The sequence below is a fragment of the Molothrus aeneus genome, chromosome 17, assembly GCF_037042795.1.
Source record: "Molothrus aeneus isolate 106 chromosome 17, BPBGC_Maene_1.0, whole genome shotgun sequence".
Taxonomy (NCBI): Eukaryota; Metazoa; Chordata; class Aves; order Passeriformes; family Icteridae; genus Molothrus; species Molothrus aeneus.
Window position 1 is genome coordinate 2,646,167 of NC_089662.1, and position 27,820 is coordinate 2,673,986.

The 27,820-nt window shown below is 43.7% G+C and overlaps 1 protein-coding gene across 1 annotated transcript; it reads right to left on the bottom strand.

The window, feature by feature from the left end:
• CHMP4B (charged multivesicular body protein 4B) lies at window positions 1-27,663 on the bottom strand. Its single transcript, XM_066561613.1, has 5 exons — window positions 27,356-27,663; window positions 5,101-5,278; window positions 4,292-4,406; window positions 3,656-3,782; window positions 1-824 (listed from the first exon to the last, which is right to left on the bottom strand). The coding sequence occupies exons 1-5, from the start codon at window positions 27,549-27,551 to the stop codon at window positions 757-759; spliced, it is 684 nt and encodes a 227-aa protein (XP_066417710.1). The 5' UTR covers window positions 27,552-27,663; the 3' UTR covers window positions 1-756.
• Between the last annotated feature and the right edge of the window lie 157 nt (window positions 27,664-27,820).

The window sequence follows — 27,820 nt, forward strand, 5'->3', positions numbered from 1 at the left end:
TGAAAATTAATCGAGATATTTAATACAGTGCAATCCATAGTAGTTTCTTAATTAAAATAATTGTGTGCATGTATCTGAATGGGTTATCAATTATCACAAAAAAGCAATAAACATTGTAGTGCTGTGTAGAAAAATGTACAACAGAACTTGAAACCTTCCCTACTTCCAAGAGGGTGTGGATCAACTGCAGATCATTCTCAGCAATTAAAATGGGCACAGTGACTACGTCGTTGCAGTGACAGACACAGGGCTGGCACACAGCAGTCAAGGGATATAAATAGACCTGGCAAAGAACTAAAAACCTAAAGCATTCTTGCACCTAAAACACAATAAAGAAGCCAATGGGGGCTTACGACTTTTCCTGGTTTTTAAATGCCTTACAAGACTCCTAGACACACTTAAACTGACTTAAAATTACAGAGTGTTTTGCAGCTTATTTCAATTCAATATATGGCCCAAATTGAAGATGAAGATCCAGCAGTGGCAGGAGCACAGTCCCAAAGCTGAGTGTTTGATTTTGCAAATACCTTTTCTACAGAAATTCAACCGTATCGACAGCAGGCAATTCCCCTGCTCCCCCTTCTCTCCTCTGGGCAGACTTTTTTCCATGCTATGCAGAAAACAGCAATGCAGTTCCCACTGCTCTGGGTTAAATGAAAGATAAAAGACATTTTGCTTATGCTTTCTCCTCAACAAAACACATTTGCACCCAGAATAGGTAACCAAAGTCTTTTTTCCAGCCAGGGGCTGCTGTGGTTACATGGTTCCTGCCCAAGCTTCCAGCTCTTTCATGTCATCATCCTCTTCTTCCTCTTTCTTCTTGGCTGCAAAAGCACAAAAGAGAACAAGTGAGTGGGAATCCTGACAGAGCCCTCTGTGCCAGTGACAAACCAGTAAATGAAGCACCTAAGGCAAGCTGTGGACAAAAAATACATAAAATCTTTTTGTACTGAAGTAAAAAGTGCTTTGCTGAAAGAGTCAGCATGGGCTAAACTTCCTGAGTGGAAAAAAACAACAGCTCCCACAGGAAGAAGGCAGTGGGCATGAAAGTTCAAGTGTAATATTTTCCCAACATTTCCAAGCCTCTTTCAGAGGGATGCAGCTTCTTACAGAAATTCATCTGATGTCTCCAGTATGAATCCAAATGAAAGTCCTTGTTCCATCACTGAATACTGTGAATGCAAGAAATGAGGTGTTTGGGTCAGGTACAGAATGTGGAGGGGCTGGAGAGCCCTGGGAACATCCCACTCCCCTCTCCTGTGCTCCCTGGATGTGGATGGGAGGGAGCAGCCTGGACACTGCCCTCTCCTCCTTCCTGGTTGTTCCAGGGCAGAAAATGCTGCTCTTTGTTAGAACCTGACAAATTCACTTTCCATTAACACAGCAAAAAAGGTGTGAACCCACAAATAGCTGCAATAATTCTGGAAAATGTAAAAAAAAAAAAAAAACCCAAAAAGTGAAACAATTCCTGGTCCAAGTGGTGTGTGTCATTCCAAAAGAAATGTTTACATCAGGAAAACTGAGCCAGCTCCAAGCTCCAGACCCCTCATCTGTACCAGGCTGGAATTTGGTTTTCTATATGAAGCTCCTCTAGGCTCCATTAAACAAAACCAGCTTCTGCCTGAATTTCTCCTGACACCACCAAGAACAAAATTCCTCACTCAGGCTGATCTGATTAAAGCCAAAGTCCAGACTGCCCCTGAGAAGTGGAAAAGCAGGAAAGCTCGTGGTAATCTCCCCTTCAATGGATAAAAAGAAGGTAACAGAGTCAGCTCTTCCTCAAAAGACACATTATTATTCCCAAAAAGACAATTACACATGAACCTGAACCATTAGGGGCAGTATTCCCTTTGGAGGTCTGACCATGGTAATCACAAGCAAACTTTTAATCCCAGTGTTAAGTCAGTTTTAAGTGAAAAAAAAAATTAGGTTCAAAAAATAAACACAAAATCCCCACCCAACATCATCCCAGAATCCCAATTTTTTTTCAAGTGCCAGCCTTGGAGGCAGCTTTATTGAAGCAAAAAGTGCCACTTAAATATATTAATGGAATTCATGGAATTCTCATTTCCATCCAAAAGCAGCTTAGCATAAATCCTGTGAAACACTGAGCTTTATGCTTGCAGTTTTTACTACCAAACTTGTACACAATTTGTATTATTTTAGGGACTTTCCCTAAGTTTTAAGGTGTGTAGCTCCTTAAATAGATCCACAATTGCAACACCTCTTACTTGTGTGCAGCCACAAAATGCAAAGAGTAGATTTGGGTCCAGACATTGTGTTTTAAGACTATTTAGAGAACAAACCTCATTAAACCAGCCAGGCAATAAAAAGGCAATGCACTGGTTCATTTAATCTATTTCTCCTGAATTTGATAAAGTCTCAGATTTCAGATACTCTGCTAGAACTCCCTCCCCTCTCATCAACTCTGGTCAGCAGTTCTGCCTGGTAAAACACAACCAGGAACACACAAAATCAGTGGTGGCAGAATAAGGAACACACAAAATCAGTGGTGTCAGAATAAGGAACACACAAAGTCAGTGGTGTCAGAATAAGGAACACACAGAGTCAATGGTGTCAGAATAAAACCAGAGGAACACACAAAGTCAGTGGTGCCAGAATAAGACCAGAGGAACACCAGGAGCACAAAAGCAGAACACCAGTGGCACAAAGCAGAACCTGCTCAGGCAGTGCTGCTGCTTCCCACACCCATCCAAGCAGGATAATTACAGATACACTGACCAACTGGCATTATTTGCATCCACTGCTTTTTTGGAGTTTTTTTCCTGTTCCAAGTAAGGACATGGAACAGAGCTGCAAAGTCTGTAAGTTATTCATCACAGTCAGGCAGATTCAGCAAAATGGGCTTGTAAAAGCTTCATATCCCATTAGTGCTGCCAGAGGTGTCCCAGCTCAGCTGAATTCCATGGGGAATGTTCATGCAAGAGGCACCAGTTCAGATTTAAGAGCAGCTTTGAACCCTCTGTGTAAATACACTTCTTGTTCATCCTCCAGGGAAAATCCTCACATCACCTAAAATTCCCTGGGTATGTGTGCTCTAGGACTGGGATGACCCTGACTTTGGGGCTGCCTGGTTTGGGTACTGCAGAGGAGCCCCCAGCCTTACCAAAGAGGGGACCCCAAAGAAAGATCCCCCAAAGGCCAGAAAAGCAGGGATCAAATTAAAACCCAAAGGAAACATGGATCCATGGGGAAATGTGAACCTGCCTGGGACTGGATGACCCTGGAGGTCTTTTCCAACTGCAATGATTTTATGAGTTAATTCACACTGCCCTCCCTTTTACCACCTCAGGGTGTCTTGTCAAGATTTTTTCCTTGCTGGCCCAGCAGTACCTGGAAAAAGGCTCCTTCTCCCACACCTCCACTGCACCCTGAGCATCATCCAGAGTACCTGGAAAAGCTGGAGCAGAAAACAGCTGCTCCTGTGACAGAGAGTGATTTTTGTGCTGCTTCTGAAAGGCAGGTGCCCCTCACAGAGAAATGGCAATCACTGGGTGTGATTTGGGATTCAGAAAGCAATTCCAAGCAAAATGTCTGTGCTGCCTGCAGCCAGATCTCCCAAATGCAAGGAGCAGGCAGATGAATAAGCACACTTTTAATGATGCAGGATGTTGCAGTAAAGGTTGATCCATACCTGGCTTGGAGGGTATTGATATTGAGGGCACATTTGGTAGTGGTACTGTCTCCGGACCACTGATTTCCAGCAAGTTTTTGTCTAGTTCTTCTTGTTCTAGTTCCTCTAGCTCTGCCATGAGTTCATCCTAGGATTTCAAGGAGAAAAAAGAAGGAACTTTAAGTTATATTTATGAGCAATCAGATATAGCTGATCATATTATTAAAGAAAATAGCACAAATGCACAGGGTCAGAGCAAAGTGAGGAGATGAGGAGTCTGATTCTGATGGGATTCCTGCACTTCATCTCTTGGAGGGAAAGCAGAGAAGGGAAGGAGAAATCCAAGTCCAAATATTCCCAGGTCAGGTCATCCAGACCATTCTGAGCATAAAGTCCAGGTTACAGCCAGAAACAACTGCAAGAGAGATTTCAGAGCCCAGTCCTGCAGCCAGGCACACACAACGTGCAGATTTCCAGAGAAAGATCCTGGGGACACAAAATTCCTGCAGGCATTTCAAAGCTTTCACAAGAAGATGTGGTGCTCAGGGTTGGTGATGGGGCTGGCAGTGCTGGGCCAGTAGTTGGACTCCCTGATCTTCCCAACCCAGAGGATTCCATCACTCACTGGTACAAAGAGAAGCAAATTAAAAGCCATACCTCATCAAATTCCTCCCCAAATCCTACTGGCTTGGAGATGGCTGTAGAGATCTCATCTGCCAGCTCTTGCTGTTCTGCAATATCCTGCATTAATTCATCTACTTTATCAATGTCCCTGGAAAAGAAAGGAAAGAATTCAGTATCAGCAGGCACCTTCCCAATCAACACTGCATTTCCTGCCTTCTGTAGAAATGCCCCACCACGGTGACATTTCCAAGGCCCTTTCCCAAAATACACTTTGCATGCAAGTCTGGATTTTATCCCCCTGGTTTCAACACAATTAGAGATGCATTTTTAACTCTTCCTGCAAGCTTAGCTCCCAGCAGTTATACAGACACCAGGGAGAGCTGCTGTTCTGCACCACTGATATTAATAATAATTTGCTCTCTTCCCTGATTCAGCATTATTACATCCACAATATTTGCTTGTGGAGCAAGCACACCATTCCCATAATGCACTTTTAACTTTAATTATTGCTACATGCACCCACTCCACTGAAGGAAAACAAGTTTTAAGACCCCCCCCTTGAGGCTTAAAATTCTTGCTGTTACATGATGGATCTGTAACTGCTGCAGGCTCCCATTTTCTTTAGACCACACTGGTGCTACCCAGCTTTTGGATAAATATAGAAAATAAAACAGTAGTAAACTGAGGAAGCATCATATTTGTGTGTTTTGTTCAATTTTAGTTTTAAGTGAGAGCCTTTCACAAGGTATTGCTGCTCCAGCTCCACCTTTGGTTTGGAACAGCAGATCTGACAAATGCCAAACGACAGATCCCATGGGAAGATGCAGGAGGGAGTGACTTACATGTTGTCATGAGCAGCTTTCATGGCCTTAGCAGCAAACCCCATGTTCTTGAGCACTTCAGTGTTGGTGTTGGCATTCTCCAGGGCTTCCCTCTGGAATTCAATTGTTGATAACGTGCCATCTATCTGTGCCAGCTGCTTCTCATACCTCTTCTTGCGCTTCAGGGCCTGCAGGGCAGCTGCACAGCAAAGGACAGGGTGGCACTGGTGAGCTGTGTGACCACTCACACTTTGCACCAAGTGCCACTCGGCACAGGGAGATATTTAGCATGTTCTGCTGTTTGCTGCCTACAGAGATCACCTGTGCTGCCCAACCCTTGATTTGCCATCCTTCAGGGGTGGCTGCTGCCCTGTGCCTGTCACCTGTCCCTACAGGATGCCAGCCCAGACTCACTCCTGACACACCACAGTAAGGTTAGGGCTGAGTCTTTTGTCCTTGGGTGTGTGTGGCAGCCATCTTGACATCTTCAGTGTCATGCTTTTGATAAGCTACAAGAAAGTAAAATTTGGTGGGTGATTGGTTGATGATTCATCATCATGGTTTGTATTTTTGTTTGGTTTTTTTGGGGGGGTTAGTTCTGGGGTTAATTCAATGTTTGTTTGGGGGTGGTTGCTACAGCAAACAGAAAGCTTCAATATCCAGGCTCATCCACCAAAACCAGCCTTGTTCACCCTCACCCCATCACAGGAAGGCAGCACTGCTGGTGCAGCTCCTGCCAGGTGAGATCTTTGTGCTGCTGCAGATCCCCCCCTCCTGCTGAACCCCTGTTCAAATCCAAGCAGAAATGTCCCCTCAGCTTTGCACTTACATGTGAAATACACATCCTACAATGTTGGTATTTCTGCATGTTCTGTGTTACTCCTCCTAGAAGGTGTTTACCCAACAGCCTGAGCTGGGAGAAGCCTCACTGAAGGTGGTTTGAGCAATTTGCTGTTGTGGGCTGTGCAGGAGGAGCCCCCCCAGCACAGCTCCCACCCCTGGCACCAGTGTGGGAGGACTGCTCCAATTCCAACCTGCTCCACCCACCCAGGGAGCAGCCAGCAGGTGCCAACAGCCCACAGGCAGCTCTTCCCAAGGCACCTGGGCAGAAACCATGGCCATGGCCATTCCTGAGACAGACAGGTGTGAAAAACACGTTCACACTCTTGGAAAAATTTAAGAAGTTTAACAAAGAACTTTAAAAAAGTTTAAAGAAGTTTAATAGGAGATAAAGATTATAAAGCAAAGATTATTAGAGTCAGGTGTGTCTTGCACTCAGCTAAGAGCACATTTGCTATTTTGGAAGCACTCTTTATATCCTATTTGTACTGCATTAGTTTGTTACAGATTTATAAACAATTATGCATAGTAAACTTTCTTCAAATTAGTTTACATATTCCAAGAAGTGTTTAGTATGGTCCTTTTTCAGATTTGTTTCTTTGGAGCATGTGTATTCTTTGGCTGTGGTTTTAGTGGTTTTAGTCTATTCTTATTATAACTTTTATTTTGGGCTTTGGTCCATATTGTCTTTAGATAGTGAGTGTTGATACTTGGTATATCTGTAGTAGGTGTCTTCTTCATATGTTTATTGGATGTTATCTTATCTAAGTAGGTATTTTGACATAAGCATACTTTTATCAGCTATTTCACTACTATGTCTAAGCTTAGTTATCAACATCAATAAAAATGATATCTTTATAGCAAAGTTACTTTAACACCACACATATAAAATCCATTTTAATATTTGTGAAAATCCAATATTCTAATATGTATGTATAACCCAGGGAACACCAACTACCTTTACACAGAGCTGTACAAGATGAGCTCAATGCCACAGCCCTGGCAGTGCCCAAGGCCAGGCTGGGCAGGGCTCAGAGCAACAAACACCTGGTGGCACAGGGACTTTGGCACAAGCACAGCCTCCCTGCATGGCACTACCCTGCCCTCCCTGCATGGCACTGCCCTGCTCCCCTGCATGGCACTGCCCTGCCCTCCCTGCATGGCACTGCCCTGCCCTCCCTGCATGGCACTGCCCTGTCCCCCCTGCATGGCACTGCCCTGTCCCCCCTGCATGGCACTGCCCTGCCCTCTCCAGGACAGCCCTGTCCTCCCTGCATGGCACTGCCCTGTCCCCCCTGCATGGCACTGCCCTGCTCTCCCTGCATGGCACTGCCCTGTCCCCCTGCATGGCACTGCCCTGTCCCTCCCTGCATGGCACTGCCCTGTCCTCCCTGCATGGCACTGCCCTGCCCTCCCTGCATGGCACTGCCCTGCTCTCCCTGCATGGCACTGCCCTGCTCTCCCTGCATGGCACTGCCCTGCCCTCCCTGCATGGCACTGCCCTGCCCTCCCTGCATGGCACTGCCCTGCTCTCCCTGCATGGCACTGCCCTGCTCTCCCTGCATGGCACTGCCCTGCTCTCCCTGCATGGCACTGCCCTGTCCCCCTGCATGGCACTGCCCTGTCCCTCCCTGCATGGCACTGCCCTGCCCTCCCTGCATGGCACTGCCCTGTCCCCCTGCATGGCACTGCCCTGTCCCCCTGCATGGCACTGCCCTGTCCCTCCCTGCATGGCACTGCCCTGCTCTCCCTGCATGGCACTGCCCTGCTCTCCCTGCATGGCACTGCCCTGTCCCCCCTGCATGGCACTGCCCTGCCCTCCCTGCATGGCACTGCCCTGCTCTCCCTGCATGGCACTGCCCTGTCCCCCCTGCATGGCACTGCCCTGTCCCCCCTGCATGGCACTGCCCTGCTCTCCCTGCATGGCACTGCCCTGTCCCCCCTGCATGGCACTGCCCTGTCCCCCCTGCATGGCACTGCCCTGTCCCCCCTGCATGGCACTGCCCTGCTCTCCCTGCATGGCACTGCCCTGCTCTCCCTGCATGGCACTGCCCTGCTCTCCCTGCATGGCACTGCCCTGCCCTCCCTGCATGGCACTGCCCTGCCCTCTCCAGGACAGCCCTGCTCATACAATACCCTGACCCTTACCTGGGCCCCAACTGCTGCTCCAGCAGCCTCAGCCACACACAATCTTCATTTCTTCAGTGCTCTGATCTCTCAGAGTCTCACAGCAGAAACCACTTCATGTCACACACGACTGGCTCTGCTAAAAACCAGGCTTGGCCCTCCCAAATCTCAGTCACACACACCAGGAATGGTGGCAAATAAAAGCTTTAAATCTTTGCATCTCTGAGAGAGATGCTTTCCTGCTTTCAGAGCAGGAAACAAGGAGTAGGAAATCCTGACATGTAAGAGCTTCCCTTATCTCCCCTTGCAGAGGGCTGCTAACTCAGGGATGTGATGAATAATTTTATAAAGTGGCTGCTGATGGAGCCCACAGGCACCCCAGGTGAGATGCTGACAGTCCTGCAAGGTAAAGTCCCAAACAGAGCTCCAGCTCTGTAACTGGTTATGAATATGCTGTATTTGGTTCATTTCAAATTAACTAATGTGTTAGAGAACAAAAAAAGCACTTTTTTATGGGAAGGCCCAGCTAAGGATGCCAAGCACACAAAGCAGGATTGTTGCTGTCGAGGCAGTCACGACACAAAGCAGAGACTACAAGCAGTCTTAGTTGGCAACTTTTTATTATTGAATATGGTTGACTTTTATACACTTTCTAATTGTTTATGCTTCTTCTATCTTTACTATTAGCTACAATAAGTCAACATAATACTGTTACTGAGAAGTTATAGTTAACTTCAACTAACTTTCTAAAAATGCTTTATCTAGCTGCAAAATTCTCTTATCTTTCTTCTCTCAGTCTCTTTAGTTACAGCCTTAGAAAGAGCTCCTTATCAGCTTCTTCTTACTTGTCAACTTCTTCTCGCTCCTTTAGCTAACAAGCCTGCTGTTAGCCCTTTCCACACAGCATTATTTAGGAGAAGCCAGTACACACAGCTCAACTGCTGCAAGAGAAGCCAAGGACCCAAACCAAACCACTCACAAACAGTGAGTGCAACACAATCAGTGCCTCTGCACTGCCTCTCTCTCCAGTGGCCAGTGAATCTGCCCAGTTTTGAGCCAGTCCAACATTTATGGGTGTGACAGGACTGAGAACAGGGGGTTTGCAAAGGCCAATGCTTGATCTGCAGAATGAGGCACAACACAAACATCCCAAACGTTCCAGCTTTGGGCCAGATCATCAAGTGATGAGCAACACATTGCTGGGATATTTAGGCTGCTTCATTCTGCACTAATGGTTTCATTAAGGATATAGGAAGTTTTCTTACTCAGAAAGATTAAAAACTGTTAATAGTTGTGTTTATATAGTGACAGATGCTGGGGAAATGCCCCACAACAAGGGGATGTGAAATTTTGTGCCTCCTGGAGAATTACCAGCAAACCCAGAGATTTTAAAGCATTATATAACATTATACAAAGCCAAGTGCCACAATTTCTGTACAGCTCTCCACTCCAGCTTCCTCTGAGAACAACTGGAGTTTGTCTGCATTTATGCAGTGTTTAAAAGCAGCTGCTCAGACACCAACACTGCAGCATCACTGTGAGTGATCACAGGATCTTATCAGGATCACAAGTTCTTATCAGGATTGTTGGGAAACCCTGTCCCTCCCATTCCCACCCACACCTCTTGTGCACCAGAACTGCCCTAAACTGCACATGGATTTGTGGTATTTTCTGTTTGCCACCCCTTCAGACCAAGGAAAATTCTTATTTTCTCCTCCCTAAGGTCAAAGATCAGGAACCTACTGAAATCTTATTAATTGCCAGAGGTAACATGTTTCTGTCAAGTTTTTATTAAAGTCAAAGCTATAAAAACTAGATCAGAAATAACTAAAAGTCTTGGAACCCTGGTTGCTGAGAATTTCAGACTTTCTGTGCTGACAGGCACTGACCTTCAAGAGAACACTGCATTTGACCTGAAACCATAGAGAAAATTTCCAAAATTAAATAATAGAACTAAGATTATGAGTGGGTAGCTTGAATAGAAATGTGTAATATCACATAGTCGAAAAATTAAAAGTTTCAAGTTTTAGAATATAGTAATATATATAAAACAAGACAGAAGTTTTAGGGCAGAGCCTAGTCCTTCTTTACCTTCTTCTTCACCTTTTTCTGCATAAATTTGAGAAATATTATATAATTAAACTTTAAAAAATCCACATTGCAAGCCACAAATAATTAGTTATTAAGTTAAAAGTAAAATTATTTTAAGTGCCATTTCTTAAATAAAGTTTATCCTTAAAAGACCTTCTAGAGAGAGACATACCTCTCCATTTTGAACTTAAAATTAAGCACTACAAAACTCACTATTTATAAGACTATAATATAAATAAGAACTAAGAAATATCCAAGTCCAAACAAAAAATACATTTAATCCCAACCTTAACCAAAAAAAACCAACCAAACAAGCCATTAAATAAGCACCAGAGACAGTGGGGTACAAATGTCCTGTAGCATTTTTAAGTTATTAGAATTAAGCACTACAAAACTCACTATTTATAAGACTATAATATAAATAAGAACTAAGAAATATCTAAGTCCAAACAAAAAATACATTTAATCCCAACCTTAACCAAAAAAAAAAAAACCAAACAAGTGGGGTACAAATGTCCTGTAGCATTTTTAACTTATTCGAATTAAGCACTACAAAACTCACTATTTCAAAAAATACATTTAATCCCAACCTTAACAAAAAAACAACCAAACAAGCCATTAAATAAGCACCAGAGACAGTGGGGTACAAATGGCCTAGCCCGGCGCCCATGCAAGAGTTGGGTGTGTCTGAATTGGGGGTGGGACAGGGCCTCCCTGTGCCCTCCTCCCAGGCTGCTATCACATCCCACAGCCACGGCAGAGGCTCTGCTCAGCACCCACACCCCAAACGATGCCTTTACTGCTGCCAAGGCAGTAATTAGAGGCAGAAATGCAGTTTACAGCCAGCTTGAATTGCTGTGGAGCTGCTTCAGCAGGACCTGTAACCATACAGGAGGTTAAGAACATTCATCCCTGGCCAGCCAGAGTGCACTGATGCCCCAGAACGTGGTGTACAGATCACCCAGCAGAGCGTTCTAGAAACAGCTGATCCCAGCTGTCCAGCAGTGGGACACACTCCTTATCTGCACCCAAAAGCCATGCAGGGTTTCCAGGGCCAGCCTCTCCCAGCAGCTCCTGCACAGGGCCTGAGATGCAGAGTCCAGCTGGGCTGAACTCCCCTGGAATATCCTGGGACATAAAAACCAGCACCATGGAGCACACAAAACCTTACTCTGCTAACACCCAACAATGCTGCTTTGACAAAACACAGGAGTAAAAGGTTTGTTCATCACTATAAAGCAGACTGTAATGATAATTTTATACTCTGGGTTCCCTAAAAAGCTCTTCTGCCACAGCTCAATGGCTGAACTCACTCTGGAAAATCCCCGACATAAAAATCAGGACCATGGAGCACACAAAACCTTACTCTGCTAACACCCAACAATGCTGCTTTGACAAAACAAAGGAGTAAAAGGTTTGTTCATCAGTAGAAAGCAAGCTGCAATGATAATTTTATACCTTGAGTTCCCCAAAAAGCTCTTCTGCCACAGCTCAGTGGCTGAACTCACTCTGGAAAATCCCCCTGACATAAAAATCAGGACCATGAGGACCATGGAGTACACAAAACCTTACTCTGCTACCACCCAACAACACTTGCTTTTACAAAATACAGGAGTAAAAGGTTTGTTCATCACTATAAAGCAAGCTGCAATGATAATTTCATACCTTGGGTTCCCCAAAAAGCTCTTCTGCCACAGCTCAAAGGCTGAACTCACTCTGGAATATCCCCCTGACATAAAAACCAGCTGCTGTAGGAGGGGATTTAACAGCCCTCAATGCCAGCAAAAACATCTGATCATTCCATGGGCAGTTTTCACAAGACCAGAACAAGAACCTGCCAATAAAAAGGTTTTCCACACCTTCTCCTTACCAGGCACACTGGTGGTTTAACTTGTAAGTCCAATGTGCAGCATGAATCACAAGCACTTAAAAGATCCTCTAAAAAAGCCAATCAGCAGATAACAAACTGTACTTTATCTGAATTGTAATAAACCTTTCAGAGAATACATATGACTGAGGGAAATGCAGTTAGATATATTTGTATATAATTATTATTATAATTGAATTAAAGGTAATGTATTTCATACTACCTGGGTGACTTCTGCCATCCATGAGTAGGCTCCAAATGCCCTTTCCCATGTGACATTTTGATATATTAATTGTCTTTATTATCAGCTGTGACAGGCATGTTGGAAGCAATTTTTATTCACAAAGATTAAAATGATTGCCCCACAGAGCCCTGAGCAGTTAAAATGGGATATCAAGAGTTTCTTATCTCTTTTTCATTGGCAAAAGAATGTAAAATTTCTCTGTGTTAATGAGCATCAGAGTGTGATCTCTGCAGGTCCTTTTTACAGAGAAATTCTCACATAGAAAACACCACATCCAAGAGAGGAATAAAACTGCAGCTGAGTCCAGTCAGATCTGAGCTGGCTGCTTCAATTTCTTCAATGTAAAACCTGCCTAAAACTACATTCAAAGAACATTTTTCAAGCTTTTTAACACTTAAAAACCTATTCCTTCCTCTGCTTTTTGGTTTGGGGTTTTTTGGAAGATGGTTTGTCCTTGATTGTTGGCTGGTTGAGTTTTTTTATTTCCAGTCTTTGATTGAACTCTAAAATACTATTTTAATTATCTAGTTATTTGAATTTCTGTGATAAATACTATTTTAATTGTCTGTTTATTTGAATTTCTGTGATAAATACTATTTTAATTGTCTGTTTATTTGAATTTCTGTGATAAATACTATTTTAATTGTCTATTTATTTGAATTTCTGTGGTAAATACTGTTTTGTCTATTTATTTGAATTTCTGTGGCAAATACTATTTTAATTGTCTATTTGAATTTCTGTGGCAAATACTATTTTAATTGTCTATTTTTTTTAATTTCTATGGCAAATACTATTTTAATTGTCTATTTTTTTTAATTTCTGTGGCAAATACTATTTTAATTGTCTATTTTTTTAATTTCTGTGGCAAATACTATTTTAATTGTCTATTTATTTGAATTTCTGTAGTAAACACTATTATAATTGTCTATTTATTTGAATTTCTGTGGTAAATACTGTTTTGTCTATTTATTTGAATTTCTGTGGCAAATACTGTTTTAATTGTCTATTTTTTAAATTTCTGTGGCAAATACTATTTTAATTGTCTATTTATTTGAATTTCTGTAGTAAATACTATTATAATTGTCTATTTATTTGAATTTCTGTGGCAAATGCTATTTTAATTGTCTATTTTTTTAATTTCTGTGGCAAATACTATTTTAATTGTCTATTTATTTGAATTTCTGTAGTAAATACTATTTTAATTATCTATTTATTTGAATTTCTGTGGTAAATACTATTTTAATTGTCTATTTATTTGAATTTCTGTAGTAAATACTATTTTAATTGTCTATTTATTTGAATTTCTGTAGTATCCCCCCCTGCTAGAAATTCCAGCAGAAGTTCTGCACCTCCTGTTTGACCATGGTGATTGCCAAGACTCCAGGGTTTCACTGGGATGTCACCATGGCAGGTGACACCAGTGAGCAGCAGAACTCTGTCACTGTTTCCAGTCACTCCTCCTGACTGAAGAACAGCCAGGAATGCAAAGAGCAGAGTCACTCAGCCACTCTCCTCCTCTGTCAGCAGATCAGTCAGAAAAACAGGACTGCTCACCCAGATAATTTCATTTTGTCCTCCAGAAATGCTATCTGTAAGAATTTGATGTATTTTGAATTATTTTAACCCGTGTATAGGCAAATTATTAATATTAAATGAACTGTTCTAAGTCTGATGATTTTCTTTGCAATATTTATAGCAGTTTGTTAGTCAAATGAGGCAAATATTCACTGTGATAAACAGCTTGCAGGATAATAAAAATAGAATTTTACAACATGGGAATGCATTCAGAGAGGGAAAACTGACTATGAATGTCAGTGGTTTTGTTAAAAATCAACAGCCCTCCTGCAAATAAATATTCCTTACACACTGGCAGGACAGGCAGTGTTCCTGGGATATTTATGTACACAGCAAAGCTGTGGAATTAATGCTTTTAAATATCATTAGTGGAAAAGAGAAGATCAGCAGATAAAAACCTGCAAGATCAAGGCTTTCTTACATAATTGGAACTTCAAGTTTTGCTGGCAAAAACACATTTCAGCTTGAGAGGAGCAAAGAGCACTGGGAATAGAACTGAGGAAAAGCACTGAATTCAAGGATACACCTGAAACAAGTTTCACTGAATTCAAAAATACACCTCACCAAGTTTCACTGAATTCAAGAAAACACCTGGCCAAGTTTCACTGAATTTAAGAATACACCTGGCCAAGTTTCACTGAATTCAAGAATACACCTGACCAAGGTTCACTGAATTTAGTAATATAACTGACCAAGTTTCATTGAATTTAAGAATACACCTGGCCAACTTTCACTGAATTCAAAAATACACCTGAAACAAGTTTCACTGAATTCAAGAATACACCTCACCAAGTTTCACTGAATTTAAGAATACACCTGACCAATTTTCATTGAATTCAAGAATATAACTGACCAAGTTTCACTGAATTCAAAAATACACCTGAAACAAGTTTCACTGAATTCAAGAATACACCTGAAACAAGTTTCACTGAATTTAAGAATACACCTGGCCAACTTTCACTGAATTCAAGAATACACCCAACCAAGGTGAAGTGTTGATGATGCCACAGGATTTGTCCCCACACAGTGCAGGTGTTTCCTTCCTCTGTAAAACCCTCCCAAAACTCACAGTGACACCTAAAATAGGGGTGTAAATGTTTGTCTAAAATAGAGAGAGAGGCTTCTCCTCCAGGGGTAGACACTACAATTAATAGCTCTGATTATTCCAACTGAGGGGAAAAACAACTTCATCTCACAGCTAATTCTTGCATTCTCTCTGGCAGAAATGGCAGCAGCCGAGATGCCAGGGCACAGGGACAGCAGCAATTTGAATATGGCATGAGAGAGCTCCAGAGCAGCCTCAGGAAATGATGTGCACCAAATGTCAGCCACACCAAAATCATAAAGAGTGCAGGAGCTGCAGAGGAACTGCCCAAACTGGGGTGCCTTGGCCCCTCAAGCTGCAAGCCCAGGCACTAAATAGGATTGAGATAATCAACTTAATAGTGGAAGAGCATTTTGCACATTACTCTGTGCATCCATCTGGAATTGGCTCTGCAGAAAGCAGCAGCTTTATTTTTGCTGCTTCTGAAAATCCCATTCCATCTTCCTGGCACTCGCCTGGGCAGCAAATTTCATCAGGAACAACATCCTGGCTGTCCTTGGAATGGGATAAACACGGAATTGCCTGCAGTGAGGAGCTTTATCCTGGGCAGCAGCTGCTCATCTCTCACTGCTGAGGTCCAGCAAACTGCCTACAGATCTCAAAAAAACCCTAAAAAGAGAATTTAGAGCCATTGACAAGTTATCCCCCAATAACAGATAACTGTGTCTGTGAGCAGATAAAGACTGGTGACTACAGACTGATCAAACTCTGATTTTTGCCTCTGAATAAGAACCTTTGTGCAGATGGCTCCAGGAGCTGTTACACCAGGACTGCCCATGTTGGCTCCATACAGAGGCATCCAGGCCATAGCAAGGATGGCTCATCCCAGGTGAGTCTCAGAACACAAAATGTCAGAGCTCCAAACAGCCAGGTGTGATTTTAAAATTAAAAAAAAAAAAAAAAAAAAAAAAAGGTGTGATTTTAAGCTCCAAAAAACCTGGTGTGATTTTAAGGTCCAAACAGCCAGGTGTGATTTTAATGTCTAAACAGCCAGGTGTGATTTTAAAATCCAAAAACCTGGTGTGATTTTAAGCTCCAAAAACCTGGAATGATTTTAAGGTCCAAGCAGCCAGGTGTGATTTTAAGCTCCAAACAGGCAGGTGTGATTTTAAGCTCCAAAAACCTGGTGTGATTTTAAGCTCCAAGCAGCCAGGTGTGACTTTAAGCACTGTGGTGTCCAAGTGGGTGGGACACAGAGGTACCAAAGGATGGTTAGAAATGAATATTTATGATGCTGTGCACAGCAGCAGCTCCTGTCCTGTGAGCTCACCTCCTGAGAGCTCTGCTGTCTCAGGGATGTGTTCAGCTCTAAAGCCATGATCCACATTTGTCCCTGATGCCAGAGCCTGTCTCAGCAGTCTCCTGTGCTTTTCTTTTGGGAAATGTGCACTTTTAGCAGAGAATCATGGGCAGAGTTAAGGCTTGGTCCTTCCCTTATCTTTCTCTGCCTGTTTATTAAATTTCTAATAAAGTTTCCAAACCCTGCCCTCAAAGGAAGGCAACTATTCCCAGCTCAGAGATTGGGACTGATTAAACTACTTCAATAAAGCACCCAAACCAAGCAGAGAATACAAAGTTTTTGCCTTTTAAAATACAAGATTACAACTTCCTCTTGAGCAAAGCAGTGCCAGAACATTTAGTCTAGTGTGCAAGAGATGAAACAAAATAAACACTCCTGCTCTAAAAATCTATAAATGTACAGAAGAAAAAGCCCAAAGAGATAAAGAACAAAGCATTTGTAGAGCAGCAATCAGGGCTGTGATACAGCAACACCCAAACACAAGAGGAAGCAGCACCTTCACACCCCCCTGGCTCTGGCACAGCATCAGCTCAGCCCCTGCACTGCTGATGTTCCACACCCAGGGGTTCCTGCAGCCTTGCAAGTGTGAAAGCAACACTCCTCTGGTCAATAATCCTCTGTAAAATAATCTCCAGGCAAGTCTGGGACAGTTTTGTAAAAAAAAAAAAAAAAAAAAAAAAAAAAAAAAAAAAAAAAAAAGGGAAAAAATGTAATTAAAAAAAAGGCATTAAAAAAAAGTCAGAAAAAAAAGTCATCAGGAAAAAAAGTCATCAGAAAAAAAAGAAAAAAAGTCATCAAAAAAAGTCATTAAAAAAGTCATCAAGAAAAAAAGTCATCCAAAAAAAAGTCATAAAAAAAAGTCATCACAAAAGAAGTCATCAAAAAAAAAAGTCAGTTTTGTCCAAAAAAAAAAAAAAGGAAAAAAATGTAATAAAAAAATGGTCATCAAAAAAAAAAAGTAATGGTCATCAAAAAAAGTAATAAAAAAGGAATCAAAAAAAAGTAATAAAAAAAGGAATCAAAAAAAGGTCATCAAAAAATAATTAAAAAGGCCATCAAAAAAGTCCGTTTTGTCAAAAAAATTTTTTTAAAAAGGGAAAAATGTCGCAAAAAATCATTTAAAAAAGTCATAAAAAAGGCCATCCAAAAAAAATGTTTTGTCAAAAAAAAAAGGAAAAAAATGTAATTTAAAAGGGTCATCAAAAAAAAAAGTAATAAAAAAATGGTCATCAAAAAAGTAATAAAAAAGGCCATCAAAAAAGTCAGTTTTGTCAAAAAACTTTTTTAAAAAAGGGAAAAAATGTCATCAAAAAAGGGTCATTAAAAAGGTAATAAAAAAGACTCATCAAAAAAAATCATTTAAAAAAAGTCATAAAAAAGCGATCCAAAAAAAGTTTTGTCAAAAAAAAAGGGAAAAAATGTAATTAAAAAAAGGTCATAAAAAAAAGTCATCAAAAAAAAAAAAACAGTTTTGTCAAAAAAAAAAAAGGGAAAAATATGTAATAAAAAAATGATCATCAAAAAAAAAAGGAAGAAAAAATGGTCATCAAAAAAAGTAATAAAAAAGGAATTTAAAAAAAGGTCATCAAAAAAGTAATAAAAAAAGGAATCAAAAAAAGTAATAAAAAAGGTCATCAAAAAAGTCACTTTTGTCCAAAAAATTTTTAAAAAAAGGGAAAAAATGTAATCAAAAAAGGGTCATAAAAAAAGGTAATAAAGACTCATCTAAAAATCATTTTAAAAAAGTCATAAAAAAGGCGATCCAAAAAAAAAGGAAAAAAAATGTAATTAAAAAAAGGGTCATCAAAAAAAAAAGTAATAAAAAAATGGTCATTGAAAACAAAAAGTCATCACAAAAAAGTCATTAAAAAGTCACTAAAAAAAGGCCATCAAAAAAAGTCAGTTATGTCCAAAAAAAAGAAAAAAAAAGTAATAAATAGACATTTAAAAGATAATCAAAAAAAGGTCAGTTTTGTCCAAAAAAAAAGGAAAAAAAAGTAATAAATGGACATTAAAAAAAATGAAAAAAAGTCAATTTTGTCCAAAAAAAAGGAAAAAAAAAAGTCATCTACAGTGAGCCTTGAAGTTCAAATCAGAAAAGCAGGAATGAGAAATCCCAGTTGCAGAGGCAGCTTTGTTCTGGAGGGACTCTCAGAAGCTGCTTGAGCCAAAACCCCCCAGGCCTGAAGCTTCAAACCATTCCCTGAAATGGGATCCAGGCTCTGGAAGCAAAGCCTGCCCTGCATTTCCCAATTCCAGTTCTCACTCCTCAGGTCCTGCAGGTCTTGGATGATGGCAGGGGATTGCAAAATTGAGGGATTTCCAAATGAAATTCTGTATTTTCTAAGGCTGCCTGAGTAAATTATTCTCTCTTACTCTTTCCAACTTTGCCAGTCAAAAAGCTGCACCTTCTTTGGTACACACATAAAATTCTGGTGTGAAATGAGGTAATTATTCAGTATTCAACCAAAGTTTGAACTTTTAGGATGAGAAATGTGTGTTCCTTAAGGTGTCCCTGAGATTCTCACAGCCTGCAAATACTCTTTATGGGTTTTCTCTTTTATTTTGTAGTTGCTGAAGGTACCTTGTTAAAAAGAATTCCAGTGAAAACTCAGAATCCCTGCCAGAAATGCATCAGGTTCAGCTCTTAAGTATCTCAAAATGCTGGTTTTTCACAGGAAAAGAAAACAAAAACCAAACAACCCAGTTCTCTAAGCTGACCAGTGTTTTTGTAATTAATTCACAAACTGAGAAGATCCTACCCTGAAGTGGCACATTTAAGACCTTTTCTTGCTGGGGAATTCAAAGAGTGGCTGCCTAGGAATCCATCAGGCATTTTCCAGCCTTGGACCATTATTATTAGAGCCTTGCCAAGTCTAAAAATTTCATTGATGCTGTCATAATATTTAGCATTTCTCTTAACAGCCTGACTTCCTCAGATGAGATATTTTGGAATGTGAAAAAGCTCTTTTTTTGTGAATGCTGAGATTCCAACACTGACTGGGGAGGGGGAAGCTGAGAACACAAACCTTTAGAAAGCCAAAAGTTATAAAGCACATAAGACAACCCATATTTATTTTTAAAAAATTTGTACTTCTTAACTCAACCTCCAAACACTCCAGAGGCAAAACACAGCAGTGCTTTGTTGAATTGCAGTTTGGAATGGCAATGCCCTGCTCTGAGGCTGGCATCAGCTCCAGAGGCAGGCTCAGCACTAAACTCAGCTCCTGCTGATGGGGCTGCCAGGGATGCAGTCCCAAAAAAGCCTTTCTGCCTCTCACTGTCCCCCAGGACAGGGCAGGGGCAGAGCCCACCATGGAGAGCCCCAAGGCACTTTCAGGAGGTAAAATCATCACCTTCCCTGGAGATGCAGTTCCCAGGGAGCCCACAATGAAGTTTGCTTTCTATTCATTTGTTTTATTTTATAACCAACCAAAATCACCTCCAAATGTTTTAATACCACTGATTCCTGTCATTCTGCCATTTCTCTTTTCAGTTCCACAACATCTGAGCAACCTCTGTACACAGAATGCCTAAATCTGGATGAAATCCTGCCAGGCCATGAGGAGCACACACAGTGTGGATGTTTGGTGGCACTTTCACCCCACCACTGCACATCCCAGGAAATGACACTGATCACATCCCAGAGATGTCATACTGGTTATTTGGACACCTCCAAACTTCAGGGGGTTTTCTGTTTGAGCTGTAGATGCAAATTACTACTAACATGCTTAATAGTTAGAAAGTTAGAATTTATCAAAGAGCAGTTCAAAAAATTCAAAACATACAGTGCCTTTTATAAGTGTTTTGAGGGGCTAATTTCCTTCTTTTGTTTTCCAACAATGAAATAAGACAATTTATACAGTGAAATAAGAAGCTTAGAATAAGCCAGAATAAGTAACATGTGTGAAAATAAATTATTATTAATGTCTAAAGTATTGTACTATCTCCAAATTCACTGCCACCAGTCAAGAGCTGAAGACAACAGCTGCCCACAGAATTATCCTGTAACTGTGCTAGCTCCTAGAAACTGCTAATTAACAAAGCTTCATCTCAACACTGAACCAGGGGAAGGCACAGCAGAGTTTTTCCAACTGGGCTTCCACCTGGAAGGACATCATGGACACAACTGTTGCTGCCTTGGCCACAGCCTGGCACTGAGCTCTTCTGGATGTCACCACTGCTGGGCCACTGTGGCCACCCCAGTGCCCTTGGGAGTGGCCACAAGGAAGGTTCCATGGGACCACAGTGGTTTGGGTTAAAGGGGACTTGAAAGATCACCCAGTGCCACCCCTGCCATGGCAGGGACACCTCCCACTGTCCCAGGCTGCTCCAAGCCCTGTCCAGCCTGGCCTTGGGCACTGCCAGGGATCCAGGGGCAGCCCCAGCTGCTCTGGGCACCTGTGCCAGGGCCTGCCCACCCTCAGAGTGAGGAATTCCTTCCCAATGTCCCACTCTGGCAGTGGGAAACCATTCCTGGTTATCCTGTCCCTCCATCCCTTGTCCTCAGTCCCTCTCCAGCTCTCCTGGAGCCCCTTTAGGCCCTGGAAGGGGCTCTGGGCTCTCCTCACCTGTCCAGGTGAGCACCCCCAGCTCCAGCCCTTCCTTCAGGATCTGGATCCCTGCTCCAGACTCTGGGGGATGACTGAGAGCAGATCCAAGCTCCTGATCAGCAGCTCTGCTGCAGCCTTGGGCTGTCTCAGGGAGAGGCAAAACCCTGACAACATTGATGCCTGGCCTGTTCTGGATTCTCCAACTGCATCCTGTTTGTTTCACACACTTTGTGCCAGGAGTTCCAGTTTGTTGAACACCTGGCTGCAAACATGATGGGAAGTCAAGGATGAGATTGCTCCAGCTTTTAGCTTGGCAAAAATCATCCATTTTTAAGCAGTGACAAGATTTTACTTAAAACCCCACTCACATCCACACTTTGCTGGCTGAAAAATTCAGGCCACAACCTGCTACCCAAAGTCTCTGGGACAAACATCACATACCCAAAAACCAAAAATGGCAATGTAATTTTGGGTTTTTGGAAGCAATAAGGGATTGACAGAGAGACCTGAATGATACAAAGTCCAACACATCCCAGTCGAGATAAACTCTCCACAACTCAGCACAAGTCTAAGTAAAAGAGGGTTAAACCAAATTGATGATTTGCATCATCTGCAAATTATAGGTTTTGAATTAGCCTAGGAGCAGGATTCAGTAATTAGGCCTGGAGTTTAATGAGATACTAGAATCCAACATCTAATACATTTGGAGAGAAAAAGTAATAAAGTCAGTAGCTGCAATCATGCCAAGTTTCCCTCCTGACAGGGTAGAGGAACAGAGGAAGGATGTATTGCATCAAATACAGTTACCAAATCATTTCAGAATCACAGGGTTTGGGGTTTTTTTATGGTACTTTTAAAAACAGTTTTTAGAAAGGTGTTTGTGAATCCCACCACTGCTCCCAAACTGTTTTAGACTTGAGAGTCTTGTCTCCAAAAACCCCTGCTAAACATAGGTAGGGTAAAATGCAAAGAAGATCTAATTAAAAAGAGCAATTATCACTTTTCCCAAGGCAGGTGGTGAATGCCTATCTCATTAACCTCGGGGGAAGATGAAGGACTCAGGCCTGCACTGCCATCAATACTCCTGCACTGAAGCCCTGGGTTATGGAGAAGCACCTGGAACTCAAACATCAATTTCCCATTAAACTGTGACTTAAAACACAGAGAGGGCAGGCTGAGGTGGGCTGGAAGTGCTGCAGGACTCCCTACACAGCACCTGATGCTTCAAGGAAACAAAACCAGGGTCCCATTTGATTCTGAGAGGAGAATCACTTCTGCTGGCAAGCAGGAGCTTTAAGGCACACTCCCAAACCTGTCAGAGGCCTCCCACGCACTCCCAGGGTTTCACCCTCTGAATCCCTGCCTGTACCCAGAGCTGAGGAAGGGGATTCACTGCCAGCTTTGAAGCACCCAGCCCTGCACAGAACCATCCTGGCCCTCCTCAGTGCTGCCACGAGCTCAATAACAAACCCTGTGTCCCTCAGATGTTATCACAGGTACTGTGATAACAGAGCTGCCCTCTGAACCGGGACTGCTGCCAGGAGAGGCACAACTGCCCTCCCTCCTCCTTCCCATCAAATTCCTGCTTCCCTCTCCCAGCCAGCTCCAGCATTTGTGTGGTTAAGTGTGGAAAACAACTTTTCTCTCTTTTTTTTTTTTTTTTTTTTGTAAGAGTTGGGTTTTGTCTGGCTCAGCAAGTTAATCCAAGTCATGGCCTGCCCACACAAACAGCAAGAGCAGCACAGAGGAACAGGCAGGGCCACTCCTGGAGCAGCCTCACTCAGCCAGTGCCAGCTCTGACACCAGGACCCTCCAGCTGCAGGGCAATCACATCAACACACTGATGGGACAGCTTGAAACAGGTAAAGGGATGCAAGCAGTTGATTTCCATTACAAACCATCACCTGAGGCAGCACTGAGAGCCCCAGGTGGGCCCAAAGTCAGGAGTTCAGCCAAGCCCAAGCTCCTGGTTTGTTTGGTTTTGGTGCTGGGTGGAGAACAGGAGTGTTCTCTCTCCAGGAAAAGCCTGAATTATCCAGCAGGAATCTAGCAGTGGGTTTGCATCTATTTTGTGTACTTAGTGCTGGGGAAAAACCCAACACTATATTTATGTACAGTGAAAAGAACAACTGACATCAGGAAAGAAAAACTGCTCACTAACAGAAACCTGAGCAGAGGGAAAATCCATGGAATGTCACTCTCCTGCTAAAGCCTGAATATATTTTGACACAAAATCGGCTTTTCACCCATTCTACTGTTTGTAGCCCTACTGCTAACTAACAGACAGGTAAGATCAGTGGCAGGCAGGCAGAAAAATGCATCCACTCAGCCCAGATCTGCACCTGAGCGAGCTGCTTTTAACACTGGCACTCTAAAGCAGCCCTGAGCCTCTCTCCCTCCTGTAATCTTCACACGGAGACATGGCTCGAGCTTCGGGCTCCAGGAGAAACAGACTGTGGAATTGTTATACCCGAGGTAGGCAGAGCTCAAGGCATTAACCCTTTGGTGTCTGTGTGCCTGTGCTATTCCTCGGTGTCCTAGGGTGATGTTATGTTGTTTCCATCCCCATTTGTGTGTTCTGTTCATGCTGGATATCATGTTCTGTGCCTTCAAGACTGGCTCTCAAGAGCGAGAGTTTTGGTTTGGTTTCTTATCAGCCACTCCCCCATGGCTGGTGGGACACACAGACAGGGCAGTACACGGTGCTGCTTTTGTTTTTTGCTTGGCTTTTTGCTTTGCTCCTGCTTTGGCTCCTGCTCATTAGTTAGTTTAGCTGAGCAGCCCGAATTTCCCTGGGCTGTTTTTCCTTTCCCTTTTTTGGAACCACTCAAACCTGCTCCAGACTGGGACCTGGCAAACACTGAGAGTTTGCACCTTGTGGCTGCAGCAGCTGCCCCAGCACAGGAGGGACTGAGAACAGAGAGATCACCCCCAGAGAGACTTTCTGAATTTGTCATCTTTGTCAGAGCAGTGACAGAGTGGTGTCACCCAGTATTGTTCATTTTGTGTGCTGGGGGTGCTGTGCCTGTTAAATAAACAGGTTCTTTCCACTTCTCTCCGAGGAATCCTTCCCAAACCAGTTGGGGGCAGGGGCTGTGTGGGTTTGCTTTCTGGAGGGGCCCCTTTGGAGGTTTTCTCCCAAATTTGCCCTAAACTGGGACACTGGCAGCTCAGTTTTGCATGATCAGCCACAGGAACAGAAACACCAGAGCAGCAGAGATTAGGATCAGCTTCAACTCCCCTGAAACTGAACCCAGAACCGTTGGAGTAGATGGAGCAGCTTAGTTTGTATCACGAGGTTGGAGCGCTGAGAAAACATCCCAGATGAAACAAACAACGGCACGGACAAACTGGAGCGGAATAAAAGGAGGCAGCAGCAGCACGGGGTTCCCAGGGCATCAGGCTCACAACTGCACTCTGCTTTTGTTAGAGCAAAGTTGATTTTCAGGGCAGATGTAAAACGAGTGAGATCCTGGCTGAGCAGTGTTCAAATTAGTCAGCATTGCTGCTGCTGTGAGGAATTCATTGAGTAAATCACTACTCGTGAGGTAGAGCTGGAGTGTGGGAGGGTTTCTCAGAGGGGTGGGGACAACCAGAACGCTGTTTTCAAAAGCTTGAACGTTTCCATGAGAACACAAAGCACAAGCACAGCCCAAGTTCCTCCCAGAAGAGGGAAGAGTAACTTGCCTGTTTTCAAACAACCCTTCCAATGATGATTAATCTTGAGAGTTTTTCATCCCACGGACAAAACACGGCAAGCACATTCAAGCCATCACTGCTGCTCTCCCCAGCACACTCAGAACTTTTCATACAAGATTAAAGCCTCCCATGCCAAGAAACAACACAGACTGAGGAAATTTATACTGCAAAGTTCCTTATTATAACCTCAGAATGTCCTGAGTTGTTTGGTTACACAGCCTGGATACCCTAAATACAGATTACAAAAAATACCCACGGGAAACAATTTCATAAATTAACAAAACCCTGCATGTGCTTGGGGCGGGCACAGGAAGCAGAAGCCTCTAAATTTCTTAGATTAAGCTTTCCTTAGACTCCAGAAGTGCTGCAGGAATGAGTGAATGAGCCTTTGGAAAGCGGCTCGCTTGGCACCTGAACAATCACCCAGTGTGCTGGGGAGCTGAGAATGTTTTCTTTTGTTTCCTCAAGTGTTTCAGACACCCGCCTTTCCTCTGGGACAACAAAAAAACGCCATTCCAGGTTTTCCCAAGGTGATTTAAGCTTCCAGGTAAACTCCCTGCCCCATTCTTTCACCTTCTTTTGGCTGTCCCACAGCAGCTTCCAGGGCCACCAGGCAGGAGTGCCCAGCTGAGATCACAAATGTGCAGCATCCACAGGAGATCCTCCAGGAACAGCAGGGATTCCACAGTGAAGTGATCAAATCTTGGAAACTAAGCCTAAGGATTCTCCAAATTTAATTTTTTAAAAGTTGATCCAACACTTCAAATAATCTCTAGCTAATTATCTTTCGTTCAATTTTACTTGAAAGCATTTTAACTATATCAAAGTATTTATATTAAAATGACAGACTTTCACATATAAAACCGATATATTTTTATATTCAGGTAAAATATGGATTTAAATGACTTTGCATCAAAATCGCATAGATAATGGATTATAAACCAAGCTAAGGTCAGAGAAAATCCAGTATCTGGATATCAAAAATGCAATTTGTAGAACTCAGAAAAACTGAGTGTGTCCTGAGGGGAATTCAGTTCCCAGCAAGGCACAGACAATCAGCTGCCTTAACTCCCAGCCCAGTAAGAACAGTTGGCCTCTCAGTTCCAGAAATGGAAAAAGAGTGGTTTCCTTTTCCAGCAGAAACCCATCCCTGCCCTTCTCCTATTCACAGCTCTTTAATTACTCCTCAGGCTCCTGTGCTGCTGCAAGCCCTCAATTAGTGTGAGCCAGAACCCCGCCGTGAATGGGCAGGTTTTCCTCCTTCCTCCACCTCCAAGGAAATTTAATCCCTCCCTGGCCAGGTTCTGAAGGGCAGCAGACAGAGAGATGCCTTTACAGGAGAGAGACAAAGCTCAACAGAAAGTTTAGCAGTTCAAAGGCCAGTGTGACCCAGAAGATGAAGAAACTGCAGGGACACGTTTTAGTTCTCATTCTGAGCTCACTGCCACAAAAACCACAGCCCAGGCTCACTTCTTAGAATTGCTGCAATGTATTTGATTTAGAACTGAGTTGGTTAAGCCTGAAGTCAGGCTCTGCTGAGGTCTCTGATAATCCCTGAGCCTCATGAGCCAGCTCCATCCACGTCACCCACACACAAGGAAGTTCTGGAGTCTGCAAGGAGCTAAAAGTGCTGACGGAAGGAGTGACATGAAACTCCTGAGGGTAATTACTGCCAATGAACCCTTGCCAGACCTGTGTTTGCAGCTCCCTGTGCCACAGGCAGAGCCAATCCTGCTCCTGCACAGAGAAGGCAACAACATCCACACAGAAATCAGGATGTGCTTTCCTGGAAACTTTTACTGACCAAGCTAAAACAAGGAAGAAGTTTGCTTTCAGAGCACTGGAATATGTAACGTGACAACTGCCTTATCTCCAGACTCATCAAGCACTGCCTGGAAAACACAGCCAGACCTGTCTGGGGAAGTCAAATTCCACCTGGGAAATAGCAATTCCATTAATTAACTTAAGAGTGTGTGTGGAAGAGCCTCTTGGAGGGAGCTGAGCAGTGGGAATAAATGCCAGAACAAACACTGCTTCCAAAAGAATGAATATTTGTGAGAACACAAAACAAAGCACAAGCATAACCCAAGTTATTCCCAGAAGAGGAAATATTAACTATTAAATCTATGTTTATTTTCATCAGCTCTTACCTAAAGTTCTGAGCGTGTTGGGGAGAGCAGGAGCTGCAGCCTGAACGTGTGTGCTGGTTGTTGTCTGTGGGATATTAACTTACCTATTTTATAGAAACCCTTTTAATGCTGGCTAATTTTCTCCCTGGAAATTCTTCATCCCAACAACAAAAAACAACCAACACAAACATTCAGGCTGTAACTCCTGCCCTCCCTAGCACGCTCAGAACTTTTGGTAAGACTTTCACTTTTGATGAAAATAAACATAGATAGTAAAGACTCTTGTGGGTTGGAATTAAAACCACCGGCAGGGCAAATCAAGAGCTGATGGCGGGGTGCTGCCCGGCTTTTCCCTTTCCTTTTCAGGGATATTTCCCTGAGCTCTCCCCACGGTGAGGGGCAGGAATACCACGGAGGAGCCGGACACTATCGCGACATGGGAGTCACGAGAGAGTGACGGGACCGCCACACGGGGCAGCCGCAGGGAAGGGAAGGGAAGGGAAGGGAAGGGGACGTGTCCTCCCCTCACAGTGAGGAAACCCGGCTGGGGCGGGAACCGCGCCGGGAGGGCGGTACGGCCGCGGAGAGGTGGGATAATGCCAGTAAGTACAAAATAAAGGTACTACGGTATAAAAATAAAGGCTCCGGGTGTACAATACAGCAGCACAGCCGCGTCTGCGCTGGCCAAGGCCCTCCCGACCTGTTGCCCGGGTTCGGCGCGGCCCGGCCCGGCCCCCCCCGCTCACCGCGCTTGTTTTTGGTGCCGTGCTTGCGGGCGGCCGCCAGCTCCTGCTCGATCTTCTTTTCCAGGAACTCCTGCTTCTTGCTCAGCATCTCCTCCGTGTCGCGGAGCCGCTGGATCGCCTCCTGCGGGGACGGGCCCTTCCCGCCGCCCTTCCCGCCGGCGCCCGTCCCGAACAGCTTCCCCAGGAGCCCCGACATGGCTGCGCGGGGCCGGGCCGAGGCCGTGCAGCTGCGGTGCCCGCTCCCCTCGCTCCGCTCCCCGCACACACCGACCCGAGGCCCGACGCCGCCGCCGCTGCCGCCGCCCGACTCCGCCCGCTCGCCTCGCCCCGCCGCCCCCGCACCGCCTACAACTCCCGGCGTGCCTTGCGCCGCAGCGCCGCGCGCGCCGGCGGGCTCCGCGCGCGGGGGCTGCTGGGAGATTGAGGCGCGGCCGCAGCGAGACGCGGGGCACGCCGGGAAGGCGG

Bases quoted from the DNA above. Each gene is read 5' to 3' on its own strand.
- CHMP4B (XM_066561613.1), bottom strand. From the start codon at position 27,551: ATGTCGGGGCTCCTGGGGAAGCTGTTCGGGACGGGCGCCGGCGGGAAG. The intron at 5,279-27,355 runs GTGAGCGGGGGG...TTTGCTGTGCAG, and splicing joins CGGCACCAAAAACAAGCGCG to CTGCCCTGCAGGCCCTGAAG. The intron at 4,407-5,100 runs GTAAGTCACTCC...TTTCTTTTCCAG, and splicing joins AAAGCTGCTCATGACAACAT to GGACATTGATAAAGTAGATG.